The sequence below is a fragment of the Pituophis catenifer genome, unplaced genomic scaffold (genome assembly GCF_029215685.1).
Source record: "Pituophis catenifer annectens isolate HBS135680 unplaced genomic scaffold, rPitCat1.0.hap2 SCAF_4, whole genome shotgun sequence".
Classification (NCBI taxonomy): Eukaryota; Metazoa; Chordata; class Lepidosauria; order Squamata; family Colubridae; genus Pituophis; species Pituophis catenifer.
Window position 1 is genome coordinate 66,800,420 of NW_027256884.1, and position 27,579 is coordinate 66,827,998.

Sequence of the window (27,579 nt, forward strand, 5' to 3'; positions counted from 1 at the left end):
AGGAGACACACTAGATATTATTAAGAAAAATGCTCTATGGTGTAAACAATCTATTTTTAAAGTCCAAGGTCTTTTTGGGGGACTAGTGATAAAAAATAGTAAATTTTCCTTCATAAAGACAACCTGGAGCTGTTGATACCATTCTTGCAAATTAATGCCATCAACCCTTAGTTTTGGGAAGTCACTGGGTAAATTTCCGACATTATTTTGTCCATTACTTACGACCTGAGGTAGTCCGTGGTCTCGCAAGTGTAGAAAATTGCAAAACGGCATGGGGATGCTCGCAACGAGTCTGCGTGGTTCTCTTGCCAGTTCATGTCTTCCCGGACCGTCTGCGTAGTTTCGCGCATGCGCGTTGTCCATTTCTTCTTTGGAGTCGTCGTGGAAGGTTCTCTCCATTGCGGCTCGCTCGCTCTGCTCTGCTTCAGACGAGTCGGTCTCTGGTTCGACCTTGGGAGTTCTGACGACGGCGGCTGCTCTTCTTTTTCTTTTGGGGGCGTTGGCACTTGCTTCGGTCTGTGGTGTAGGCGGAATCGACAAGGCTCTCTGGGTTCGGGCGTCGTCGCTTTTGAAGTCAGGATGGGAGCGGGCAGGTCTTGAGGTATCGGCTTGCTCGCTCGCTTCTTCGGTGGCTCTTTGGTAATTTTTAGTTTTGGCCCAAATGCAGCAAAAAGTGTTTTCATTGCTGATTTTATTTGGGATTTTGTTGAGTCATCTTCACTTTCTGATTCTGATTCTTCTGAGGAGTTCGAATCTTCTTTTTCATTTTCGTTGTCTGATAACGTTTTTCGCGCCAGAAATTTTGAATTGAGCATTTTGATTGGCTCTGCTTCGCTCACCTTGGAGGCCTGTTGAAACCAAGATGGCTGCCATTCAAAATTTCGCGCGGGATCACTGTTTTTCTTCTTCGTAATGACTTTCTCTGCAGTCATATCACTCACTATTTTTGGTTCTTCAGACTTCTCATTAGTGATGTTTTTCTCTCTCGCTGCTTCGCTGTTCTTCAGCATTTCTTGGAGGTTCGCGATGAGGCTTTCATCATTCTTCTGGCTTTTTAATAGTTTTAATATCTCTGACCTGAGTTCGTTATTCTCTATTTCGATTTCCTCCTGGTCATCATTTTCGTCTATTATTTCTTCGTCTTCAGTGGTGTATTCTTCGGATTCTCTCGAAATTGCGTTTGTGTATTCATTGATTATTTCTTGTTCTGTTTCCATTTCTTTGCTGTAGGCCCTGGTGTTGGGCCTATCTTTCTTAGACATTTTTTAAGTTTTTTATTGAGTCAATTAACCATCCTCTGCTACCAGCTTGTTGCAATATTTTCAGGATCAGACTCAATAAAATTAGTGAGAGTTAAAGGTTTAAATATACTTCCTTTTATTTACAATAGGCATTCTATATTCACCGAATATTCACAGATAGAAGCAAGGAAAAGGGTGTAGGTGGCTCCTTATATATACAATGGGTGGAGCTATAAGTGGGAGTGGTGAATTATGAATACATTAAGAAGTGAAGAATAAGTTAACCCCTGATACCCCATTCATATACTATTTACACATTAGAGAATAAGGCATTTGCATCTGACAGTGAGTTTCTGTCTTTTGATGCCCCAGTCACATGGTTATATAGCCACGCCCAGTGGTGGGATTCAATTTTTTTAACAACAGGTTCTGTGGGCGTGGCTTAGTTGGGGGTGTGGCTTGGCAATCATGTGACTGGGTGGGCGTGGCTAGCTGGTCCCGTGACTGTGTAGGCGTGGCTAGCTGGTCATGTGACCGGGTGGGCGTGGCTATGTGCATAGGGACTACTCAGAGGGCTGAAAAAAAGTCATTTCTGACAGGTCCTCGCACTTTTGACCAGTCTTCGCACTTATGACTGGTCATCATTTATGCCCATTGTAGCATTCTTAACAACCGTGTCACTCATTTCACAACTGCTTCTCTTCACAATTGGGGACAAGATAGGGCAAAAACGTAAAATATGAGGACAGTCGTAAGTTCGAGGACTGGTCAAAAGTGCGAGGACCAGTCAGAAATAACTTTTTCAGCCCTCTGAGTAGTCCATATGCATAAAAGGATACAACAATAGAGAGGGATGAAGGAAGGGAAGGGAAATTAGAGTAGGAGGGAGGGTAAGAGAGGGAGGAAGAGAGGAGAAGGAGAAAGGAAGAAGAAGTAGGGAGGAGAAGAAGAAGTAGGGAGGAGAAGAAGAGGGGGAGGAAGAGAAAGTAAGAAGGAAAGAAAAGAGAGAGGTGGTAGGTTTGAGGAGAAAGATTGCTGTACAATAAAAAAGATGAAAGGGAAGAAAGCCAACCCCAAACAAATATAAAGATATTAAGATAAAAGAATGAATTGTTAAACTTTAAAGAATAAAAGAGAACAAATATGAATAAATAACAATAATTAAAAACACACATACAAACAATGTATTTTCTTTGAACAGAGTATTTGGCCGGTTCACAAATTTAAACAGTGTTTAGTCATTTCAATTAATTTTACAATTTCTATATTTTCTTTTTGCCATATTTATTCCTCATCTATTTTTGTAAAAAACCAATATTACCCTTCATCCTCATCTCCAATCTTAATCAAATTCAATTTTTCCCTTCTATTCTATATTATACCCCTTCCCATTGTCATCTATTTTTATATCCATCCTCACATTGGTTAATTATGTAATATTACAGTTGTTTAATATAAATTCAACATTTTAATATAAATCAATTAGTTATATAACTACCTTTTTTGTATATTAATCAATATGAACATGAATATTCCAATTATTTCCATGCAATCCAATTTCTTACAAATCAATTAATTATATTTACCAATAATAATAAACCAAATAATTTCTCCCATATATTCCTCCAAACCACAACTTAACCATTTCTGCTTTCAGAAATATACAATTAATAGTATCTCAATTATTACAATTCCCTAGTTAAATAGAGCTTTTTTTCTTTTGTGTTTTAAAATCTTGAACTCTCCTCTTTTTCCCTAAATTTCCCATTGTTTGCACCTACCTTTTTTGGTGAGGAAAAAGAAAAGAAATCTGCCTGCCTAATTATCCAACCTTGCAGCAACAGCAAAGCAGTTTCAGTTTCGTTTTTCAGGATAGCTGGGGGAAAAAAAATTGCTCCAGCAAGCAGCAGAGCCCTGAGCAAAACAGTTGAGACAAATCAGCTGAGACTCGGGAGCCGATCTAAGCAAGGGCTAACTAGCCTATGGTGAAGCTCCGCGGGCCAATAAAATTACAAAAAAACACCGAACCATTTGTTAAATTGCTGGCTCGCCCGTCCCTCGCCCACCACTATTTATTGGCAATAAATAGTGGTGCAGAGGGGCGGGGCAAGCCAGCAATTTAACAAATGGTTCAGTTCCTAAAACCAGCAGAATCCCACCACTGGCTATAGGGCGGCCCTTTGAAGCCCTGCAGCAAGAATTTGAACAGTTTTTTTCCTCTAGCCATCAGCTGGGACTCCGGAGGCAGCAATAGATTGGGAGTGGGCGGGATAAGCTAACGGCCGGCGATCCAACAGAGCAGAGAGTGAGGGTGAGTGAAGGCGTGGAAGCTGCTTTCTCCATCCTGCTCTCTTGCATCCGGAGCCGGTGGGGAACCACGTGGCAGCCCATGTGGATCCCAGGCAGTGGAACTCAGGCTAGGGAAGGGGTGGGCAATTGTGGCTCTTTTACAACCTGTGGCCTTCAACTCCCAGAATTCCTGAGACAGCCAAGCTGTCTCAGGAATTCTGGAAGTTGAAGTCCACAGGTTGTAAAAGAGCCACAATTGCCTACCCCTGGCTACGGTAGGCTGGCGCCGCGCGGGTGGGAGGCGGCGAGGGGCGGGCGAGCCAGCAATTTAACAAACGGTTTGGTGTGCTGCGGGGCCAATAAATTACAAAAAAACACCGAACCGTTTGTTAAATTGCTGGCTCGCTCGCCCCATTTATTGGCAATAAATAGTAGTGCGGAGGGGCGGGGCAAGGGGCGGAGCGAGCCAGCAATTTAACAAAGGGTTCGGCCGAACCCCCTAGAACCGGCAGAATCCCACCACTGGCCATGCCCACCCAGTGACATGACCCCACCAAGTCACACCCATCAAGCCACGCCCACAGAACTGGTAGGAAAGAAATTTAGATTTCACCACTGCCTTGATGAGATGTTGTTTAGTAATGGACATTTCATATTTTGCAAAGCAACTCGTTTCAGTTGGGCTTTGAAGGAAACAGTTTGTACAGCACTGGTGTTAACTGACTATTATTTGTATAGGTTTTTTCAGGTTGTTCACTTTCCACTTCTTTCTATTAAGTAGGTTATTTCTCCATAATAAAATGTTTATACCATGAAAATTAGAAAAGGGAGCAGGTAGCTTTGTGTATTTCATAATGTGCACAATACAACATTTTTACTGTCTCTTATTTTATAGTTTCAGTCTTTTAAATATTGTACTGATTGAGAATTTGTCATTTATATTTGAGTAGATAAACATCCGTCTTCCCAGGAAACCACTGTCTGTGCTCTTCAGACAGTAGCCTGGGAAAATAGATGTGCCTTTTCATATAGTTAGGTAGGGCCTTTAATTTTAATCTTTAGCATAATATTAATTTTAATTAATATTGACTTTTAATTCCTAATCAAAAGTGGCTATGCATGAGAAATGAAGCTTCTTGGAACACTTTGCTGATAGTCCTTGAATTACGACTATAATTTAATCTGGTTGTAAGTCGTGGTCACAAATTGAGGTATGTGACTGGATTTGAGGTTATTGCTGGTTTTTTTTTACAACAGTCATTAAGCAATTGTCAGTCATTTAAATGAATCAATTTATCCCTATAGGCAGCTTTTCAGTAGAAATTGGCAAAAAAAAAGTCACAAGTAGTGGTCTTGTGACCACGGGATATTGCAAAAAGGTGCAAAGGTGAGCTGATTAGCAAACATCCAAATTCAATCATATGATTGCAAGGAGGGTTGTACAGCTGTTGTAACTCCAAAAATGGGTCATAAATAGGTCGGGGATGTCCATTGTAACATTGCAACTCCCGGCCATCCACTCACTTGGCTTCCCAGCCGCCAGAGCTGCAAGTAGGTGGCTGAAAGGCCAGGCAAGCAGGCCAGAGGCTAGGCAAAGTTTAGGTGAGCAGTTGGGAAGCTGGGTGGCGAGGCGAGAGGCAAGGTGGCGAGGCACCAGGGAGTGGCTGGGAGGGGAGGGGCAAGGAGAGCTGAGGTGCCCCTCGACGTGAGTGACATTGAGTCGGCCATGCTCACCCAGTCACATGACCATCCAGCCACACCTACCCAACCGGTCATTAGGCCAGAGAACCAGTTGTTAAATTATTTGAATCCCACCACTGGATATTTGTGCTTTGTTTACTATCAACCACTGTTTCACATGCAATTCAATAGCATAGAATAAGGAACTTACTTTAACTGAAAGACAAAAATACCAGATTATTTATATTTAATTTAAAGCATACAATATAGTAAAATATAGTGTACAATATAGTGTTGCATAGCACTTCAGGTCTACACAGGCTAAAAAGTAGTTTATAATGCTTAAGGGGAAGAATGCAGTACCTTTTTTTACAATTCTTTAAACCAAACCCACCTTTTTATAGGTTGGTTCGGTAGCTAGAAAGAGCAACTCTGCAATCTTGTGGAAAAATGCAGCTTTTTTTAAAAAAACAGGTGCTAACACAATGAAACAAGTTTTTACCTTTAAATTTGAAGCACTGTGCAGCCTTATATACACTATCACGATCATGCTGTAGTTATCAATAATTTCCAGTTTTAATAAATATGGTAAGTTGTACGTCCTTTCCAACTGCCAACTTATAAGAGATATCTTGATATAAGAGTTGCCTTATTGGTGATATATATGTGTGTGTGTGTGTGTGTGTGTGTGTGTGTGTGTGTGTATGTATATATATATATATATATATTTGTGGGTGTTTGTATGTAGGTCTTTGGTTATTCGGGTTTTTTCCCACGTAAAATTGGAAGTGTCTTGGCAACGTTTCGACGAAGTCCCATTCGTCATCTTCAGGCTGATGTCTTCAGCTTCGTGCTTCTAGGAGCAATGTGTGATCGCAGCTGTTTCTTCCTTTTAACTGCCAGTGGGGGTGTGAACTGATTGGGTGGGAGTTTGGCTGTGTTCTGATTGGGTGGAGGTGTGTTCTGATTGGTTGGGGGCTTGGCTGTGCTCTGATTGGATGGGGGGGTTGGCTGTGCTCTGATTGGATGGGGATGTGTTCTGTTTGGGTGGGGGCTTGGTTGTGCTTGGGTTAGTCTGAGTTGCAGGGGGATTTGAGCTGGTGAGCTGTGTTGCTGTTGTTTGGCTTCGCGTTCGTGGTCGTGCCACATCTTCATGGTGGGTGTCAGTTTGCTTCATGTATGGATTGGAGGGGTTTAAAGTGGCTAATGATGCAGCTGTGGTCTGGTTTCTGATTTGTGGTCATGCCTCATCGGTGTGGGTTTGCTTTTTGCGTGGATGTGTGGTGGTGACATCCTGTGTGGTTTTCGTGAGTGTGGGTCTGGTGTCATTCTTTGTGTTAGGGACTCGTTTGTCAATGAGGGCAGGTTTCCAAATGGCTGGTAGGCGGAAGGTATCATCTCGTTTATTCATGCTGTGTGGGCGTTTTTCTATCTCGATGGCTTCTCTGATTATTCTGTTGTTAAAGTGTTCAGTTTTGGCGATAGTTCTGGTCTTTTTAAAGTCAATATCATGTCCTTTGGCTTTAAGGTGTTGGACCAGGGAAGAAGTTGGTTCCTCTTTTCTGACTGAGTTCTTGTGTTCTTCAATGCGTGCACTTATTCTTCTGTTGGTTTGTCCGATGTATGTGGTGGGGCAGGCAGTGCATGGGATTTCATATACTCCTTGATTTTCTAACTTAATTTTGTCTTTGGAGTTTCTTAGGATGGTGGATATTTTTCAGTTTGTGCAGAATGCTGTCTTGATGTTGTGTTTGTGGAGGATCTTGCTGATTCTGTCTGTGGTGCCTTTTATGTATGGGAGGAGTGCTTTTCCGTTTTCTTGTTCTCTGTCTTGGATTTTGGTGGGGGTTTCTTTTTGGATTAGGTTGGTAATCTTTTCTCTTTGGAATCCGTTGGATGTTAGTACATTAGTGAGAGTATGTAGTTTGGTTTTTAGATGTTGTTCGTCAGCTAAGCATTTTGTTCTGGAGATGAGTGTCTTGGCTACGGAGTTGATCTGTGCTGGGTGGTGGTGTGAGAAAACCCGAATAACCAAAGACCTACATACAAACACCCCCGAAAACCTCAGAAAACACACACACACACACACACACACACACACACACAGAGAGAGAGAGAGAGCGAGAGAGAGAGATACATACACACACACACACACAGATACATAGACACACACACATACGCATATATATAATATATAATATGCTGCCCATGTCACTGATAGGAGGGGGGGAGAGAGACTATAAACTACATATAACACTTTCTTAGTGAGATGCATAAAAACAAAGTTGTTTTTCCTTTCTATTGCAACATTACTTACTAATGAGATTGAAGTATATGTATTTCTTCTGAATATTTAGACTGTGCAAGAGGCTGCTTCTGATTGGACTTTCTTACACTGCTTACCCAGAAAGCCAGAAGAAGTTAACGATGAAGTATTTTATTCTCCAAAGTCACTGGTTTTTCAAGAGGCTGAAAACAGGAAATGGACTATTATGGTATGGACATTATAATCACTTAGATGTGAGCAATTCTGTTCTCTAAGTGATGGGAGTTTTACAGGTAGTCCTTACAACAGTTCATTTAGTGAGTGATTGAAGTTACAATGGCACTGAAAAAAGTGACTTATGATCATTTTTCATACTTATGACCATGGCAGCATTCCCATGGTCATGTGATCAAAATTAGATGCTTGGTAACTGATTCATATTTATGACAGTTGCTGTGTCCTGGGATCATATAATCATCTTTTGCTACTTTCTGACAAGCAAAGTCAATGTGGAAACTAGATTCACTTAACAACGATTTACTAACTTAACTGCAGAGATTCACTTAACAACTGTGGCAAGAAAGGTTGTAAAATGGGGCAAAATTCACTTAACAAATGTCTCATTTAGTAAAAGAAATTTTGGGATCAATTGTGGTAAGTCAAGTACTACTTGTATTCTATTTTTCTTTTTGATAGTTGGAATGACACCAACTATCCAATATATATTAAATTGAGGCCTGCAGTAGTAATAATTTTTAGCCTTGACTAAATCGTCTTCAGTTGCTTAATTGCAAAAATGGCAGAAATGGGCTTTTCCAGTACTAGTTTCACTAATATGGGTGGGAAGGAGAGGCAGGGCTGAGTATTAAAAATAAGAACAAGACAAGGCAAGGAAGTTTTGATGGATGTAGTCTTGTTATTATGTATTAGACACACTTGTTGATGAATGGATAATTGGTTAAGTTTGAATGAACTACCTCCTACAAATTTATGATTGTCAACATGGAGGCAGGAACTGTGATTAGGGTTATTTAGAAGGCAGCACCCCCAAGTTGAGACAGTTGCTAGCATCAATTACATGAGCTGACAGAATATTTTTTAAAAAAATCTCTTTAAAATCTCCCAATGTATCTTTATAGGAGATCACTGACTCTTCCATTCTGAGGCCACCCCTCCCTTCTCCCTTTGTTATGTGACCCAGAGTGGATAAGTTATTATTATTATGGGGTTAATTGTACTTTTCTCTATATTGTTTTTTCTAGATTCTTGTTCTCTGCTGCCAAATATATATTTTAAGATAAGCAAATCAATCACCACAAAAGCAGGTGATGCTCATTAACTAACTAACTCATTCTACAGAGTTAAACAAATTTCTTGCTGATAAGGCTATCATTGGCTACAGTGATGTTTATAAGATACCTACAAGATTACAAGTGGCAAACCTTTGAACTCCATTTGCCAGCAAGCTGTAATAGGAAAAGCTTTTATTCCCTTGTATATCTACTTAGCCTTTTGGGAAAATGGGATACTGGACTAGATCCAACTTTAGTCTTGTTCAACAATGTTTTTATGCATTGACTTACTAATATTGATATAAAAGGACACTGCATATATGTTCTACTTTATTATCATTTTACTGATACTTCCAATGCTGTCTGCAAACATTGAGTTGGATTTTGGTACCCGTGAAGATTATGGACTGAATTAGTCATGACCCATTCTATATCCAATTTATTTTATTGGTTATTAATTTAACAAACTAAACCCACACTATATATGTAATATTTTTTCCTAGTGTAATTGTATTAATTCTCTCTTCTAGGCTGTCATGGTTTCCCTGCTGACAGATTATTCACCACAGCTACAAATGCCTACATTTTGATTTTGAGGTTTCTGCCAAGGAAAATATTCTTTACAGCAAAATAATTTGCTTTATAAAGGAACTTTTTCATTGAAAAGCAAGATCAAATCAGTGATAATTATTTAACAATATATAACAACATGTTATATTTTCACAGTGTATCTGTTCTTTTATTTAAACATTGCAGCTGCACATTTTTCTATTGCCTACTTCTTCTGTGGTCTGTATTTTGATTAGATTCCCATATATTTAGTATTTCAGCAAATGGATCATTTCAAAATCCAAACAATTGTTTTCACATTGTAGAAGTGATCTCATAAACATGTCCTGGAATCATTATTGTAAAAATCACTGCAGTTTTCTCAAAAGCTTTATTCTTTTTCTACTGATCTTGGAAAACATGACCAGATATGTCCCTGTGCACTGTGAGGAGAGGGTTGGGGAGTGAGAGAAAAAGAAAAAAATACATGCATTTCAGATACAATTGGAAAAAAATCTAAGCTCTTTTGTCAACTCTGAAGTGAACCTGACTGAAGCCATCTTTTGCTGCCTTATAGTTGCCACAAACTCTGAAAGGGGGAAGGGAGGGGGAAGTAGATAGACTGGCTAACAGTCAAAACAAAAACTTTTCTTGTGGGAACCAAGGTCATCCCAATAGGTGGCAGTTGAAGGCGGAGAGGAGTGACCAATAAGTCTGCCAGCTACTTTCATTGGACAATATGACCGGTAACATCTGTGGAGGGAAATATTTGCTCTTTTAATTAGGGGAAAAACCACAGAAACTTTTAGAGTTGGTTTTCACTAGCTGTGCCAATATGAAGTATTCGATAAACATATTCTTTGAGGAATCTACCTGCCTTGGAGTTCTGTTTTGGTGGATGCGTTACTCGGAATGCTGACATTAAACCAACTCTCTTAACTTTCTGTTCCAACCGGAGCTGGTCCCTGGGGTCCTGAGCCCCAGCTGCTTACCTGATCTTTTGAGGGAGTAGAGAAGACTCAGGGAAGGCCATGGAAATGGAGAGAGGGAGGAGTTGCCAGGGCCAATGCTGAAAGCATTGCAGACAGCAGCAACACTAGCAGAGGTCGCCCTCCTGGGGGTGACACAGCCAAAGGAACATTGGGGATTTGGACGAAGAAGATTTCAGGCACCAGGGCTCCAGCCAGGGGTTTGGAATGGAGTTCCTATTGACATTGACACAGGGCTCGGTCACCTTTGCTGCACACTGGAGGGCAAGAGAAACCCTTGAGCTGGACGAATCCAGGAAATGGTGATACCTGACTGCCCTCCCTGGTCAGATGGTGAAGAACCTGTGGGACACATTCGACCAAATGAGCATTGAGGGATGGGACAGGCATGTAGGTTAAAACTGCATGGAGTGATCCTTAGACAACCTACCCGGTCGTTTCAATCCCGCCATGGCGTGGGGTTCCAGCTGCAGTGGCTTGGTCGGCTAGCCCTCCTCCAATGCTGCTGGCACAGTCAAGCCCAGGGCCACAGCAAAGCCCGCTGCATCACTGTCAGGTGACAAGCCCGCCCAGCCACCTGCACAACCTTCCAGGGTGGCAGGGATGCCCACCATGGGCATAATTTTCTGGAGCTGGCTGTCCCAGGGCATTGGCCTCTGGCTTGAGCACCACCACAAGCTCCTCCTCCTTCTCAGTCACCCCTCCCCCAATGAAAGCCACATTTGACGGGGACCTGGAGAAACATGCATTCTTCCTGAACCAGGCGTGGGTTCATATAGGCGACCATGCGCTGAACTACCCAAGCGACCAGGCAATGTTCCGTGCAGTGACTGTGAATCTGGAGGGAGAGGCAGCAGAATGGGTGACCCAGCTCCATGACGAGGATGCACCAGAGCTGGGGAATATCGACACCTTCCTTCAAGAGCTAAGAGCTAGATTTGAAGATGACTCCCAGGCCCTGCAATCTGAAGCAGAAATCTGCAAGATTAAGCAGAGGGGCTGGCCCACCAAGGAGTACATCTGAGAGTTCCAGAGAGTGGCTGAGAAGTTCCAACAGTGGCTGGAGAGGCTACCGGTCCACTTCTTTAAGGAGGGCCTGGACCGTGACCTGCTGCACATGTGCATTTATCAAGGGATCCTCGATCAAATCCACGAATGGTATTGAATGGCAATGGCAATGGACCTCGAGCTCAAGTGGTACAAGAAGCATGGAGCCATGGAGCAAAAGCCAAAAGCCCAACCAGAGAAGCACCAGCTTGGAAGGTGATTGACCCCCAGTCAAGTTGCAGACCCCTCTAGTGGAGCCTCGGGACTGCCTATAAAGTGCTTCCATTGCAGCCAGCAAGGCCATTGGATGGCCAAATGTCTAGTCCCAGGTCCCCAGCCAAGGGGGAAGCTGCCGGAGCCTGCCAAGGCAAAGAAGCCCCACCAAAAGGTGAGAAAGAAGGGGAAGTTCTCCTGCCAGGCTGTTGAGGTCTCTCCCCCCTAAGCAAGGGAGAGAGAACTGTAGCTCAGGAACCCAGCAGCCTGCACCCTACAACAGTGATGATGAGGGCAAGGACTACCCAGTGGTAAGAAAAGCCATCTGCCCCTTCACCATCCCTGTGAAAATTATGGCACCAAAGTCTGGGGTCCAAGGGAATATGGAAGCCCTAATAGACTCAGGATGTACTCACTGCCTAGTCTGCTTGCAAACTGTCCTGAAGCTAGGGATCAGGGCTAAAACCATGACCCAGCCTATAAAGTTCGAGCAAGACAATATATCACTGATAGCCCACACCACACTCCTCACAGAACCAGTAAGGCTAGAGATGGGCAGGCACTGGGATATCATCCACTTTTTAATGGTGCAAAAAATGACTGAGGCAGTGATCCTGGGACTGTCCTGGCTAGATAAATGGGCCCCCACCATCTGGTAGGAACAAGGAGAGAGAAAGCTAAGGCTAGGAATAGGTCCTCTCCCCCTTCCTAGCACTTCTAAAAGAGGACCTGTCCAGTGGCTGAAGGACACTAAGTGAAGCGAGAAATCAAGAGGCTCATCAGAACAACTCCCAGGAACCCCCTCCCTATTCCCAAGGAATACCGGGATCTAGAGGAAGTTTTCAGCCAGGTGGAATGCAATACACTGCCCCCCACCATTGCCCCACCAACTGTGCAATAGAGATTGTGCCATGGACAAATCTCCCCAAACTGAAGCTGTACTCCATGATCCCTAGGGAAATGGAACTAAGGGAGTACATCTATAAAAAGCTAGCCAGAGGGTTTATACAGCCAGTGAAATCAAGGGTGGCCGTACCAGTGCTGTTCAAAGAGAAAAAAGATGGCACTATGAGGCTATGCATGGATATATGTACCCATTCCCCCTGATGAAAGACATGCTGGTCCACTTGGCAAAGGGGAAAATCTTCACCAAACTAGACCTGTGAGAGGCATATTACTGGGTGAGGATTAAGGAGGGGGATGAGTGGAAAAGAGCATTCAATTGCCCGCTGTGGAGTTTTCAATTTAAAGTGATGCCGTTCAGTCTTCAGAGGGGGCCTGCTGTATTCATGCAACTGATCAATGAGGTGCTGCATGAGCACCTCATTGGGGGTCCTCGTATATTTAGATGACATTCTCATCTTCACTGAAACTATGGAGGAGCACATCAAATTGGTGTGCCAGGTGCTCAAGAAACTGCTAGCGGCAAACCTGTATGCCAAACTATCCAAGTGCAAATTCCACAAGACCAGCCTAGACTACATAGGATATCAGGTGTCTAGTGAAGGAGTGGAAATGGACCCAGGAAAAGTCAAAACTGTCCTAGACTAGCAACCCCCTTGAACCTACAAGCAACTCCAAAGCTTCCTGGGGTTCACTAATTTCTATAGACACTTCATTCACTTCTTTGCTGAAATCACCCACCCAATCACCGAGCTACTGAAAACTGAAGGGGGGGGGAGTGTAACCCTGGCAAAGTCAGCCCTTAAAATGGACCCTTGAGTGCCAGAAGGCTTTCAAGACTCTTGAGCTGACTCTTGAGCTCTTGAGCAAAAGACTCTTTGGCAAAGAGTCAATTCGTAAGCACCCAGAGCCAGAGCAACCTTTTATCATCAAAACGGTGGCCTCAGTTCTCCTCTAAGAAAACAAGAGGGGAATTTACAGCCATGCACTTACACCTGAAAGTTAACAAAGACTGAAAGAAGGTATGGGAGAAGGAAGCATATATGGCCCGCTGGGCTCTGCTGACATGGCGTCACTTCCTCAAGGGAAGCCAAGTGCCTTTTGAAATATGGACTGATGACAAAAACCTGGAGGCACTTAGGACCCCATGAAAATTTTCACTTAAACAAGTTCGGTGGGCGCAGTACTTCAACTGATTCACTTTCACTTTGAAGTACATCCTGGAAGGGGGGGGATCTTTTGGCAGACATCATGAATCCAACAATACAACAGCACACATGAGGAAGTGGTCCATGCCATGATACGATGGTAGAACAATACTTAAGATGTTATGTCAGTTTGGTAATTGCATACCAATTGAGGTAGCATACAACAATGCAGTGCACAGTAGCACTGGGCTAACCCCCTTCAAAATCACCACTGGCATGAAGTTCGTCCCCATGCCTGAACCCCCAAAGGAGCCACTTTCCTCCATGACCTTAACTGAGTGGATGGAGTCACTGAGAAAAGCATGGGAAAATACAAAACAAGCCCTTCAGGAATCTGGAAAAACCCAAAAAGTGTAAGTCGATAAACACCGGTCCCCCCAGACGCCCTTCCAAATAGGGGACAAAGTTTACCTCTCCACCAAATATTTAAGGTTACAGCTACCCTGTAAAAAGCTAGGACCAAAATTTATAGGACCTTTCCCTATTGTGAAGATTATTAACCTTGTCATAGTGGAGTTGAAACTCCCCCGCCTACTAGGGAAAGTGCATCCGGTTTTCCACAGCAGCTTATTAAAGCCAGCATAGGGTCTAAGCTGAGGCCAGTGGACTGGGTAGCCCCAAAGCCAATCATAGTGCAGGGAGAGATGCATTACGAGATAAAAAGAATCCTAGACTCTAGACTGTGCAAGGGGAGACTACAATACCTAGTGCAATGGAAGGGATACCCATTGTCTGAGGCTGCCTGGGTAAAAAGCTGGGATGTAAAAGCAGGTAGACTAATTAAGAAATTCCATGATAAATATTCTCAAAAGCCAAAAGAACCTTGGGGGAGGGGAGGAGGCAGGGGTGGTTGATGGAAGACTAATTTATTTTCTGTTTGAATTTTCCAGGAAAATTCTATTGAGCTAAGTGGGGAGGTCCGACTGTCAACTCCTGAAGTGAACCTGGCTGAAGCCATCTTTTGCTACCTTATAGTTGCCACAAACTCTGAAAGGGGGAAGGGAGGGGGAAGTAGATAGACTGGTTAACAGTCAAAACAAAAACTTTTCTTGTGGGAACCAAGGTCATCCCAATAAGTAGCAGTTGAAGGTAGAGAGGAGTGACCAAGCAGCCTGCCAGCTACTTTCTTTTCTTTCTTTCTTTTTTTTTGATTTTTATTATAACAAATAGTAATACACTCAATACATTTTCGGTTCAGTGGTGCACATACATACATACATACATACATACATACATATATATATATATATATATATATATATATATATATATATATATATATACACACAAACACATGCTTTTTTACTTGTTTTTTATTTAATATTGTTTCTTAAAGTTAAGTTTAATTTTAAGACAATTAAGGATAATAGTGCTCCAATCTCTAAAAATACATGTAATAGTGTTCATTTCTCTATGGTCTTTGTTGATTAATTAATACTTAATCTCTATACTCTATTTCCTTCTTTATTTCTTTTCTTTATCCATTCATACCACATGTCCCACATGCTATAAAATTCTGAATCTTCTCTGTCATTAATTTTTAAAGTCAATTTGTTCATTTTGGTGCACTCCAGTATTTTCCCGATAACATGTTCTTGAGGTGGTATTTGTTTTTCTTTCCAATACTGGGCAAAGGAAATTCTAGCGGCTGTCATTATATGTATAATTAAGTACTTTTTCTTTTTTGCATATTCAATTTTCAGGATTCTCAGGAGAAAGGCTTTTGGTTCGAAATCAAAATTTTCTTTTGTTATTTCCCTAATCCACATCCATATTATCCTCCAGAATTTTTGTGCCTGATTACAAGTCCACCAGCAGTGATAAAAAGTACCCTGCTGATGATCACATTTCCAACATTTAGGGCTCGAATTGGGGTAGATCTTCGCTATCCTAGGTGCGGCCATATGCCATCTATAAAACAGCTTGTATTGATTTTCCTTGTAGGCCATCGCCTTTGTCATTTTAAGTTTATTATCCATATTGAGTCCCATTCGTTCAGATTTATATTCTGTCCGATATTTTTGGCCCATGCTAACATCGGTTCTTTAACTACTTCCTCTGCCATATCGTACTCCAATAAATAATTATATAATTTGGCTAGAATTTTGTCATCTGTACCCATCCATATCTTGTCAAATTCATTTATGCTCATCTCTATGCCAAATTCCTCCTTATCTTTTTTATATCAGGATTTAATTTGATTATATGGCCACCATTCTATAGAAGTACCTTGTTCAATCAATTCTTCCCTTGTTTTGAGATTCCCTCCCCCATCTAATAACTCATTGTATCTGACCATTTTACCCATTTCTAGTACATATGGATATATTATAGCCTCCATGGTGGAAAGCCATCTCGGAATTTTCATGTAGTGCTTCTGTCTTATCTCTCCCCATATTTGTATCAAGATCTCCCTTATTTTATGCCTGTGAAAATAAGTTTTCGTCCTTTTCCCAGTGTCCCAGAGATATGCATGCCAGCCCTTCTGGAGATCATGCCCTCCTAAAGTTAACAATCTTTGTTTCTCAAGATTGCCTAATCTTTCATCCATACTAGGTTTGCAGCTTTTTGATATAACTCCCATTTAGATAATCCAAGACCCCCTCTTTCCTTCTTGTCCTGTATGTTCCTAATTGCTATTCTTGGTTTCTTTCCCTCCCAAATAAATTTTCTAATGATAATATTGAGCTCCAAAAAGAAATTTTTATCTAATTTGACAGGAACCGTTTGGAATAGATACAATAACTTGGGTAATATACTCATTTTTATTGCCGCAATTCTGCCTAATAGTGATATCTGCAATCTTCCCCACTTTTCTAGGTCCTGTTTAATATTTCTAATCAATGGTAAATAATTATCCTCTCTGAGGGCCGAGCATCTTGATGAAATCCACACCCCCAGGTATTTTACCTTCTTGGCGATTTGGATCTCCATTAATTCTTCCAATGCTTTCTTTCTTACCTCCGTCATGTTTTTTGTTAATAATTTAGTTTTTGATTTATTTAATTTAAAGCCTGCTACCTCTCCATAACTGCCCAATTCTTCCAGAATTTTAGTGCCTGATTCCAATGGTTCTTCCATAATTAATGCCACATCATCCGCGAATGCCTGTGTCTTATATATCTCTTTTCTGATGGTTAGACCCTTTATTCCATTATTATTCCTAATCTTTCTCAAAAGTACTTCTAGAGCTAGAATAAATAAAAGTGGGGATAGGGGACACCCTTGTCGGACCCCTTTCTGATTTGAAAAGCATTTGTTAATTCTCCATTCAGTAATATGTTAGCCTTTTGTTTTTGATAGATTGTGGATATCGTATTAACAAAGTTTGATCCGAATTCCATTTGGGTAATTTGTTGTTTCATAAATTGCCAATTAAGATTGTCAAATGCCTTTTGGGCGTCAACAAAAACCAATGCCATTTCTTTGTTCGGATGTTCCTCATAATACTCCAATATGTCTATTATCATCCTTGTATTATTCCTGATTTGCCTCCCAGGGAGGAATCCATTTTGATCACTGTGTATTAATTTATTCAAAATTATTTTTAGCCTTCCTGCTAAAATGCCCATATAAATTTTATAGTCCGTGTTCAGGAAAGAGATCGGTCTATAATTTTTAATTAATTTTGGATCCTCTCCTTCTTTTTGGAGGAGTGTAATATACGCCTCTCTCCAAGATCCTGCCAGCTACTTTCATTGGATAATGTGACCAGTAACATCTGGGGAGGGAAATATTTGCTCTTTTAATTAGGGGAAAAACCATGGGAATTTTTAGAGTTGGTTTTCACTAGCTGTGCCGATATGATGCATCCAATATATATATTCTTTAAGAAATCTACCTGCCTTGAGTTCTGCTTTTGGCAGATGCATTACTCAAAACACTGATATCTTTCTTTTCAAATACTACATTTTAATTTGATCCATGAGACCTACTTTTATATTAGAATTCTCAGAAAAGAATAGAATTTGGATATAATTAATAAACTGTTATGCCTGTTCCAGATAAGCTTGCCAAATTTAAAATTGTAATGTTTTCACCTATATCTCTCACATTGTTTGTAGTATGTAATTGTCCTTCAGATTTTGCTCTTCTCCAAACATTCCAATGTAAGATTCAAGGGAAAAAAATCTTATAGTTTGGTATAATTCATTTGATGATATATATACATATTCATAATACTTACTGTTGAACTGAATAACTTGACATCCCAGATTAAAATGACCCCTAAACTGCTTTTATGCAAATGACCAGCTGTCTGCAAGGAGTGGAAATCCTTCTATTCCCCACCATCCAGTCAGAGCTGAAGAAGCTTCTTGGATGAGAAGCGAAATGTCTTCAAAGAAAAAACAAGAAAGTCCAGTCACCTCCTGAAAAAGCACCTTTGGGACTGCTTTTATGTAGTTCCTGGAGCTTCCTCTAATGTAGGGCTGTCAAACTCATGCTGTCACACTGGCGTCGCGTGACGTATCGGGGCTTTCCCCCCCTTTACTAAACCAGGGATGGGCGTGGCCATGGCGTGACGCATCCAGCCTGCGGACTGCGAGTTTGACAGCCCTGCTCTAATAACATGAAAAGCAAATGATAACTGTAAACACACGCTTTCAAATGCATTCAACATCTTTTTAAAAATCCCCCTTCCAATAGGCATACATGATAACAACAAAATGACACATCATGTGTTATGATTATGTAATTTGCAGCAGTTGCATTATGTTTGATGCAAGTAAATAAGTCACATTGTTTTCATAATGACATGTCATGTTGTAAATGCCTATGCCTTTCCTTCCTATTCTAAGTAAAAACAGAAAATTCTGGCTCCACCCACATGGTGATGCATTCCCATCTACTTTGTATCCCCTCCCACTGTAGTCCCAAAAACCAAAAAATTCCCCACCCATTTTAACTGTGTATTTTACAAACTATAAATTTGGAAGTGAAGTCTGCAGCCAATAAACAGGAAAACTAAAATCTAACGAGCAATGTTGCAGAGGAGTTCCATTTCTGTACTTACTGGGCTATAAAATTCTTAAAATAGTTTTTGGATGCTTTAAAGACTACAATGTATTTAAGCTGCCACAAGACCCTACAGTAATATAGTTGGAAGGACAATTTAAACAAATAGTGATAATACTTTATGCATTTAAACGGCTAAGGGATTTCTCTCTTTTCATGCATTCCATATTTTCCCAAATGCTTATAGTCACTAAGACCCACATTTCCAGAATGCAGATTGTTGCAGTGAAAATGCTGACTTTTTCATGGCACATTATTTCACTTAACAATATATCCTATGAGGCAGATTCTCTTGAGAGATTTAATTTTCTTGCAGTTTGCACAATATGTATGCAAAGTTTAACTTGATTTTGCCATATGTTGAAAAAAAATGCATGAAGAAAGCCTGATTTGCTCATTTGAAAACAATGGAGTTACAGCATCTATTATAAACATGCTTTGATTATAAAAAGTGGTTTAACACTCAATTAGCTGTTCAGGGAATAATTCTCTTTGACTTGGTTTGAATCAGGGATTGCCTATTTCATCTGAATGACTATTCTAAAGCAAGATTATACCTTCTCTGACAAGTAATACCATGTTTCCCTGAAAATAAGACCCTGTCTTATATTTTTTTTGAACCCTGAAATAAGTGCTTGGCCTTATTGCCATGTGCTCAAAAAGCCCGATTGGGCTTAATAACAGGGGATGTCTTACTTTGGGGGAAACAGGGTATTAAAAACACAAGACATATGTGTAAGGGGAGGGGGTCCCCAAACAAATGGAATTAAATTTGCAGGAAAATTATGATGGAATGAAATAAATGCACATTTTTCTTTTATATTTGTTTCTTGTTTTAGGAGATTACATGAGAAAATATAATATCCTGCTGTAAAAAGAAATCCTATCAAATTTTAGACAAATTAAAAAGGCTGTCCAGAAGGAATTTTTAAAATGGGGAAAATATTAATTTAGCTGAGTTCCATTCAATAACATGTGAAGGGTAGCAACAAGCTTGGGAAAGTAGAGAATAGAGGGAGAGAAATGGGTATCTACATAGTCAGAGTGATTTGGTGCACAATGAGGTATGCCACATGTAAAGTTATAATACTTGCTCCACAGAGCTTCTGCGAGGGTTCCTATGATTAAAAGGATCAAAGGAAGTCAAGTGTCCTCTCAATCATTTGACTCCTTTTCCCCTTTCCCTTAGCATACTGATTTTTATAGAAAAATGTAATCAGTGCAGCCATATTCGTAAAACGTTGGGTCTGCTATCAGAAACACTGTACTATAATATGCCATGTCACCCATGAAACATTCTGGTTTGGTTTTGTTTGCATGCATTATACCTGCCCATGGAAACATTTTATCAGTATTTTAGCGTCTTTTTAAAAAATCTGTTTCCATCTCTCCGGGTTGTTAATTGGAACTGTTCTGTCCTCACTATGTTAGTCTGTGTGCAGCTCGACATGCAGCTAAACCGATCTATCCTCCAATAAAACAGATTGCATGTGTAGATCTCGATGCTTTATTGAAGGAACAGGAGATGGTGAAACTGGGAAAAATAAGGATACATACAATGAGAACCAAATACAAGATAGACAGTATCAAGTTACTGCTGAACATAACAATTAATAAATAAAAGCAATTTAAATATCACCAGCGATGCTCTGTGTGTGGGATGTGGGTTTCTCCTTGGATGACCATGTGTCACAGATTAAGATGGATTCTTCTTTGTACTTCTGCCTTCTCCAATGTTAAAGAAAGTGGAGTCTGGCTTCCCAGCATGCACTTGTTTTGAGAGTGTTGGCTGCTGAGTAAGGGGTGGGGTCAGCTTCAAACAATATACTTGGTATTTGTCTCCCTCCAGCCACTAGATGGGGCTAGTATATATAGGTTATACTGTATGCTGGGACATGACCCTCCCTACGTGGTATCAACTGATACCACTATTTGAGTTCTGAAATGGTAGCATTAGGTGAGCTGCCATTGCTTTTTTGCTGATATGGTTTCAATGAGGTGGTGCCACTGCAGTTTCTGATGAGGTTTCTGGGAACTTGACAGTGATCTAAGTCTGGAATATAACATCCCATTGCTAGCTTCTCCCTTAGAATTGCTGAGGTCATCTGATATATATCCAGCACCATTCTGTAGAAATAGGACCCGAGTCATGTCAGAAGGTATCTGGATAGTGACTAGGCTTTGAGGCTGGCACGTCGTCGCTGCTTCTGTTACTGTGAGGCTGCCTTCAGATTCTGTGTTGAATGAAGAATCTCCAGTCATCCGGAATCTGTGAGATGTTGAACATTGTTCCTTCAGAAAAATGTTCTTGTTTGCAAGACACGTCCATTAGCAGATGCAGATCAGAGGATTTGCCCTTCTGCTCTTTCTTTCTCAGCATTTGGTTTGGATGGATGAAACTGAATCTTTGGCATATTTGCTGGGAGGACCCACCTCTGAGATGAGGAAACCAGTTTGTTTTGAGGATGCAACAGTCTCTCATGTATTTGTTCCACACCTTGTATCAGGAGCCTCCTGTGATTGACTGAATGGAAGTTCCTTTTGAACAAATACCATAGAAGGCACTGCAGAAGACTGTTTCAATTGCCTTTTGAAGCTTGCTGTTGTTTGTGGTGTGGCTGTAGACTGCTGTGCCATTTGAGCTATGGTGTTGTCCACAGGTTCTGAGGTATGAATGGCATAGATGGGTTCTGGAGACTGAGGCAAGGAGCAGGCTACAGCTCGTTCTTTGTTAGGTAGGCATCATTTCTGTGGTCTGAAGGGAAGAGGAGTGACATAGCGGTCACTATCTTCTTTGACTAATCCTTGCTCTGTCTTTTCTAAAGGGAGCTTGTCCTCAGTAGATGTTGCCACCTGATTTGTCATCTTCCAACTTTTGAAAGACTGTGACCTGATTGAGGCATGTAATGGTTGCGTGTAGTGGGGTGAAAGAACTTTGGATTTTGGAATGGGCGGGGGGACAGGAAGCTTCAGAGTCGGGTTTTCACCAGCTGTGTCAATATGAGACACCTAATAAATCTGTACTTTGAGGAACCCTCTGGTCTTGGAATTTTGATTTCATCTGGGCTGTTACTTGGAACCCTGACAGTAACTTTGCAACCAGTTCTCACATTTATGACCTTTGCAGGTCTGTAAAGCAAAGGAAACTGAAATAAGTTGATAAGCACAGTCATTGTTTTACTTTTTGGATTAATAAGCTAGTTGCTAAACCTAATTGTGGTCACTAAACAAGGACTACAGTACGTGCAATATTTCCATATTGCTGCAAACGTACCAAGAATCAAGCTTGACTGGAAGAAGACTTTAAAACTAATTGCTTCTCAGTTACTATTTCCCTTATTAAAAACCTTAATATTAACCTATTTAATTTTATCAGATATAAATTCCATGTTTTTAAATTAAATATTGTGTATTTGCATTAACCTTTCCACCACTTTACAGTTCTCTAAATTTTCTTTTTACTAAAGAACAGTGTTGATTACTCGTTTCTCAGGCCATGAAGTGGAATAAACATTCTGGAGGAAAGCAAAGCAAAACCCTTTTGTTGCCAAGAAAACTGCATGGGTATAATCAGCCTAGGAATGGAACTCAGTTAAAAGACATTTTTATTTTGGACCAAGTTTACCTTGGATCTGTCAAGCCCTTTCTTCTTTCCTGTTCTCTATTCCATGCCCTTTTTCTCTCTCTGAATTTCCCTATTAACTATTTCTTAATTTTCAGGCATATAAACATTCCTACTCCTATTGTTTTATGAGCAGTGGTCAGAATAGGCCAGCTTGTTACACTAGGATGCTGTGTGGAACCTGCTATGTTCAAGACATTGAAGGGATGCTGTGTGCTTATTCAAAAGTAAGGTACTGCTTTTTCTGGAAACTGAATTAATAGTAGTAGTTATATGCTAAAGCTTAGATTCCTTCCAAATAGTTGGGAATCTTGTCTATTATTCTGATAACCCAGAAAAGGTCTGCTTATACTGGTTTTCATGTCAGCAAACAAAAATGAGGCTTCAGATATTTCTACAAATGTGTGGAAATGAACTTGAGAGCAAAATTCAACATTTCTTGTTACAACCATAAATAAGAAAATAGGATTCTACAAGCTTTAGGCATATATAGCTCCATAGTTATTAAAATCAGATGCCTATCTTAGTTTTTAGGAAGAAATGAAATTCTTAAGAGTGAAAGTATGTCTAATTCACATATGCTGGATTATTATTTTTTAAACCATGGGTTGTTGAATAAACCTTAAGTAAGTTCACGTATAATACAACAAAAACCATGATTTATAAATCAAAATGGCGGGTCACCAATTGTAATAAGAGTCAAACAAATGATGTAATTGCTTCATGCAATGTGAAAATGTAATTGCAAACCTTTCTAATAAGTAAGACAAACTGGAAATAACTGAATGTTATCATGAAGTTAAAGTAGTGATGTGTCATCCCTTTTATATAGTCAGTCAGAGATGTAAGCTATATGTGATAGAAATTCCATTATTATGACAATTGTTTTTGAAACAGATGGAAAAACCTTAGGCAAACTGGCGAGGAGGCAGCTCTTGAGTAACCACTCTCCCTTTCCCTCCTTCTCCTCCCCTTGCTTCTGAGGTGAGGTGACAAAAAGCCCCATTGTTCCCAGCTGCCAGGGTGAGGCTACCTGGCTTGCCATGCTTCTCACACACATGCCACTCTGACCCTCGACCTCTGCTTGGAGGCCCAGTCCGGCGGTTGCAGCACTCTGACCTGTGCTGCATGGGCTGCAGCTGCTGCCGGACATTGTTGGCCCCCGTGCGCTCACCACCTCCTGTCTCTTGCTATCTCCGGTACTGTGTTACCCCGAAAATAAGCCCTAATGCTTATTTTGGAGCCCCCCAAAATATAAGACCGGGTCTTATTTTTGGGGAAACATGATATTGTATATCACATAGGTCTTGAAAATATCTACACACACACACATAACAAATTTGTTCCATTTTAAATAGGAGATATTAAAGGTATCTCCCATTGATACACTTGATAGTAGTGTAGCAGAATAATTCACTTGGTAGGTGTATAGCTAGATGCAGAGTCTTCAAGAAGCTAAAATGTCCGTGTCAGGTTCCGGTGTATAAAGAAAACTTCACACACAAAAATGGTTTGAATCCTTTACCGGCACGAACTAACATCCATAAATCAATACAGGAAGATTTTGTTGGAGCTAATGCTTTTTGCTCCCCACCACCTTATAAAGCTTTATCACCCAGGTGACCCTTAACCTGGCTCCTCCCCACTCATTATCATTGTTCCCTTAGATGCTGCAATTAGGCATTACTCCCGCACACTCCCAGCTTGCTGGCTACCCCTCCAGATTAGCCATCATTACAGCCATTTCCAAACCTCTCCATGACCCTCAGTGTCTCAGCCTCTCAGCCTCCTCCAACAGCTGCTCATTCAGCAGTTCCCAGCTGCACTCACTGTCCAGTCCATTCAGAAAGTTTGCTGCCAGGCCGGGAGATGATGAAGAGGCAGGCAAGGAGGGATCTTCACATTGCTTGGTGGCCAGGAGGTAAGCTGAGGAGCCAGGGTGCCATGGGAGCTGCCACACTACCAGAACCTCCGTACCCACTGGAATGGCAGCCCTGACATGCAGCTGCGCATTGGGGCTGACAGTCCGGCCAATTTAGCATCATGGCTGTGCTGTAGTACCTGAATTCTCAAGGCAGTAGGGACATACAGTTTGGCTCCTTCCATGCTAGTCTATCCTTGAGGGTCAAGGTTTCTTAGTTGTTGTTGAACCAAGGGTCTGTGGAGAGGGCTGTTTTCAGTGCTGCTGTCATTTGGTCGCCTCCGACAGCAGAATCATTGGGCTTGGCCTTGGGTGGTGACTTGGGCTGCCAGTTGGGAGATGGGAATGACAGCATGGATAATCTCCTCTTGGCAGCTGTTGAACTGTGGTTTTCTGGACAAGGCGCCAGCGAGCAGGTTTTTTCCTCTGGGGATGTATTTTAGTTCAAAGTTGAACTGTTTAAAGTATTGTGCCCACCAGAACTGCTTAGGGGAGAGTTTTCAGGGTGTTTTCAGTACCTCCAGGTTTTTGTGATCAGTCCAAACTTTGAAGGGCACTTTACTCCCCTCTAAAAAGTGTCGCCAGGTGAGGAGAGCCCAGCGGATGGTGTAAACCTCCCACACCACCCAGCTTTGTTTGGTGCCAGTGAGTTTTTTGGAAGTGTAGGCACAGGGTTGCAGTTGGCCTTGGGGGTTCACTTGTAGCAGTCCCACCATTATGGTCATGTTGCTGGTGTCCACTTGGACCATGAATGGTTGATCTGGGTCAGGGTGCCTGAGGATGGGTTCCTCAGCGAATAGCTTCTTGAGGGTCTCGAAAGCTCATTGACACTGTAGGGACCAGGCCAGTAGTTGACTTGGTTTTGCCCCCCCTCCAGTTTTTAACAGTTCTGTGAGGGGAAGTGCCACTTCAGCGAAGGTGGGGATGAATTGCCTATAGAAGTTGACAAACCTGAGGAAACTCTGAAGTTGCTTGCGGGGGTTGCCAGTCTAGGATGGCTTGTACTTTTCCTGGGTCCATCTCTATCCCTTCATTTGACACTCGGTAGCCCAGGTAGGTCTTGTGGAACTCATATTTTGGCATCTTCGCATAGAGCTTGGTTGTGAGGACTTGGTGTACTAATTTAACGGGGTCCTCAAGGGTTTCACTGAAAATGAAAATGTCTTCCAGGTAGACTAGGACCTCTTTCTAAAGGTGTTCATGTAGCACCTTGTTGATTAGTTGCATGAAGACTGCAGGATCTCTTTGTAATCCAAAAGGCATTACTTTGAACTGGAAGCTGCCTAGTGGGCAATTGAAGGCTGTCTTCCACTCATCTCCCTCTTTGATGCAGACCCTGTAGTATGCTTCTTGCAGGTCCAGCTTGGTGAATACCTTTCCCTTCACTAGGTGGGCTAGCATGTCCTTCGTTAAGGGCAGGAGATAGGTGTTTTCCAAGCAAACGGCATTCATTCCACAGAAGTCCATGCAGAGCCTCATTGACCCATCCTTCTCTTTAAATAGCACAGGGCCCTGGACTTGGCTGGCTGGATGAAGCCCCTTGCCAAGTTGGTGTCGATGTAGTTCCTTAGCTTGTCCATTTCCCTAAGGGTCACGGAGTACATCTTGGGCTTATCCTGGCACTATCACTCAGTCAGTGAATTGGTAATGTGGGAGGGCATTGCAGTCTTGCAGGTTGCTGTATGCATCGGCCAAGTCCCCTGTATTCTTTGGGCACCAGGGGGCAGCCAGGTGGTGCAGTCGTAATAGCAGTGACTTTCTCACTAGTATTTGGGTCGCAGTGTGGCTTTGTGGGGCTGGTTTTTTCATTAGAGTGGGGTGGCGGCAGAGCCACCCCTTTTCTCATAGTCCTATAACTGCCCTCCTACGGGATAGTGGGTGCCCATTTGTCCAACCAGGCTAGGCCCAGGATAATTGATTCAGTCATCTTTGGCACTACTATGAAGCGGATGAGCTCCCAGTGGTGACCCATCTCCAGTCTCACTGGTTTGGTGACTAGTGTGGCTGAAGCCCTCTCCATGAGTGTCCCATCTATCAGTTCGAAGTGTATGGGGTATGCCAGAGGTGTAGTGGCTATCCCTAGTTTTTGGACTATAGGGAGACTAATTAGGCATCTAATGCAGCCAGTGTCTATGATGGCCTCTATGTTCCCTTGGGTTTCCGTTCTGGGCACCACTATCCAGGATTTTATGGCAAAGGGGTGGATGGCTTTACTTACCATCGGATTGTCTCCGTTGTTGTCAGTGCTGTCTCCAATAGTGACAGGAGGGATCTTGGCAGCCAGTTTCCTCACTCCCGGTCAGAGGAGGGGAGACTTCAATGGCCTGCCAGGCAAACTTCCCCTTCTTGGCCGGTATCTTTGACCTCACCACTGCTGGAGTTTTGGCCTGAGGGACCAGAGCCAGAGCAAGGCACTCAGATGCTTGGTGCCCCTGCTGACCGCACCTGAAGATTTTGATGGCTGTGGCCGGAGTCGGCTTGGGCTCCTCTGGCTGTCGCAAGCCAGACCGGCATCCCAGGGCTTTCTTTGGTTTCCTCTCTGCAGCAGGTTTACAATGTGGGTGGATATCCAGGTCCATCGCCACGGCCATCCAGTACCACTCCTGTATGTGGTCCAGGGTGCCCTGACAAGCGCAGGCTTATCGGAGATCTAAGTCCAGGGCTTCTTTGAAGTAGTGGACCAGGAGGCATTCTGGCCAGTCTTGCAGCTTACCCGCCATTCTCTGGAACTCCCACACTAGCTCTTTTACCGGGCAGCCTTTCTGTTTGAGTTCTTTGATTTCGGCCTCTGCCTCCTGCCCCTAGCTGGTGTCTTCAAACTGGGTCCTTAGTGCCTCCACGAATTCATCAGCATCCCCAAGCACAGGGGCGCCTTGATCATGTAGTTGGGCTATCCAGCCAACTGCCTCACCATCCATGTGGTCAGCTATGGCTGAGAACATATCTCGATTGGACCGGTACTGGTCCCCATAATGGTCAAGGTGGGACTACATCCAGTTTAGAAAGTAAGAAAGCTTTCTGGGGTTTCCATCAAATGTGGCTTTGAATCATGGTGGCGCAGCTGGGGAGTGCGGCCAGTGGTGCTGCTGCTGCTGGTTGCAGAACCAGGGTAGGCGCCCATTGGCACTGGACCCAGCCCTGCCCAGGGTAGAAAGCAGCAGCACCGTTGCCAGCACCACTGGCCAATCGGGGGGGGGGGATCTGGTTGGCTGGCAGGAGCCTGGGTGGTGGTGGATGCAGCGGACCAACCGGCCCCAGCAGCCTGGAGGCTCCTCTTTGCAACGGCGGGCTGGATTGGCCTACAGGCCCAGTTGGTGGGTTGATAGCTGTCAACATGGTAGAT

The 27,579-nt window shown here is 42.3% G+C and overlaps 1 protein-coding gene across 1 annotated transcript in view; it reads left to right on the forward strand.

Annotated features, from left to right (window-relative positions):
- OTC (ornithine transcarbamylase) overlaps positions 1–9,358 on the forward strand; it is a 61,938-nt gene extending 52,580 nt beyond the window's left edge. Inside the window, exons 9-10 of the mRNA XM_070943420.1 lie at positions 7,568–7,705; positions 9,299–9,358. Coding sequence (XP_070799521.1) covers positions 7,568–7,705; positions 9,299–9,358 — 198 coding nt within the window. The remainder of the gene's footprint in view (positions 1–7,567; positions 7,706–9,298) is intronic.
- The last annotated feature ends 18,221 nt before the right edge of the window (positions 9,359–27,579 follow it).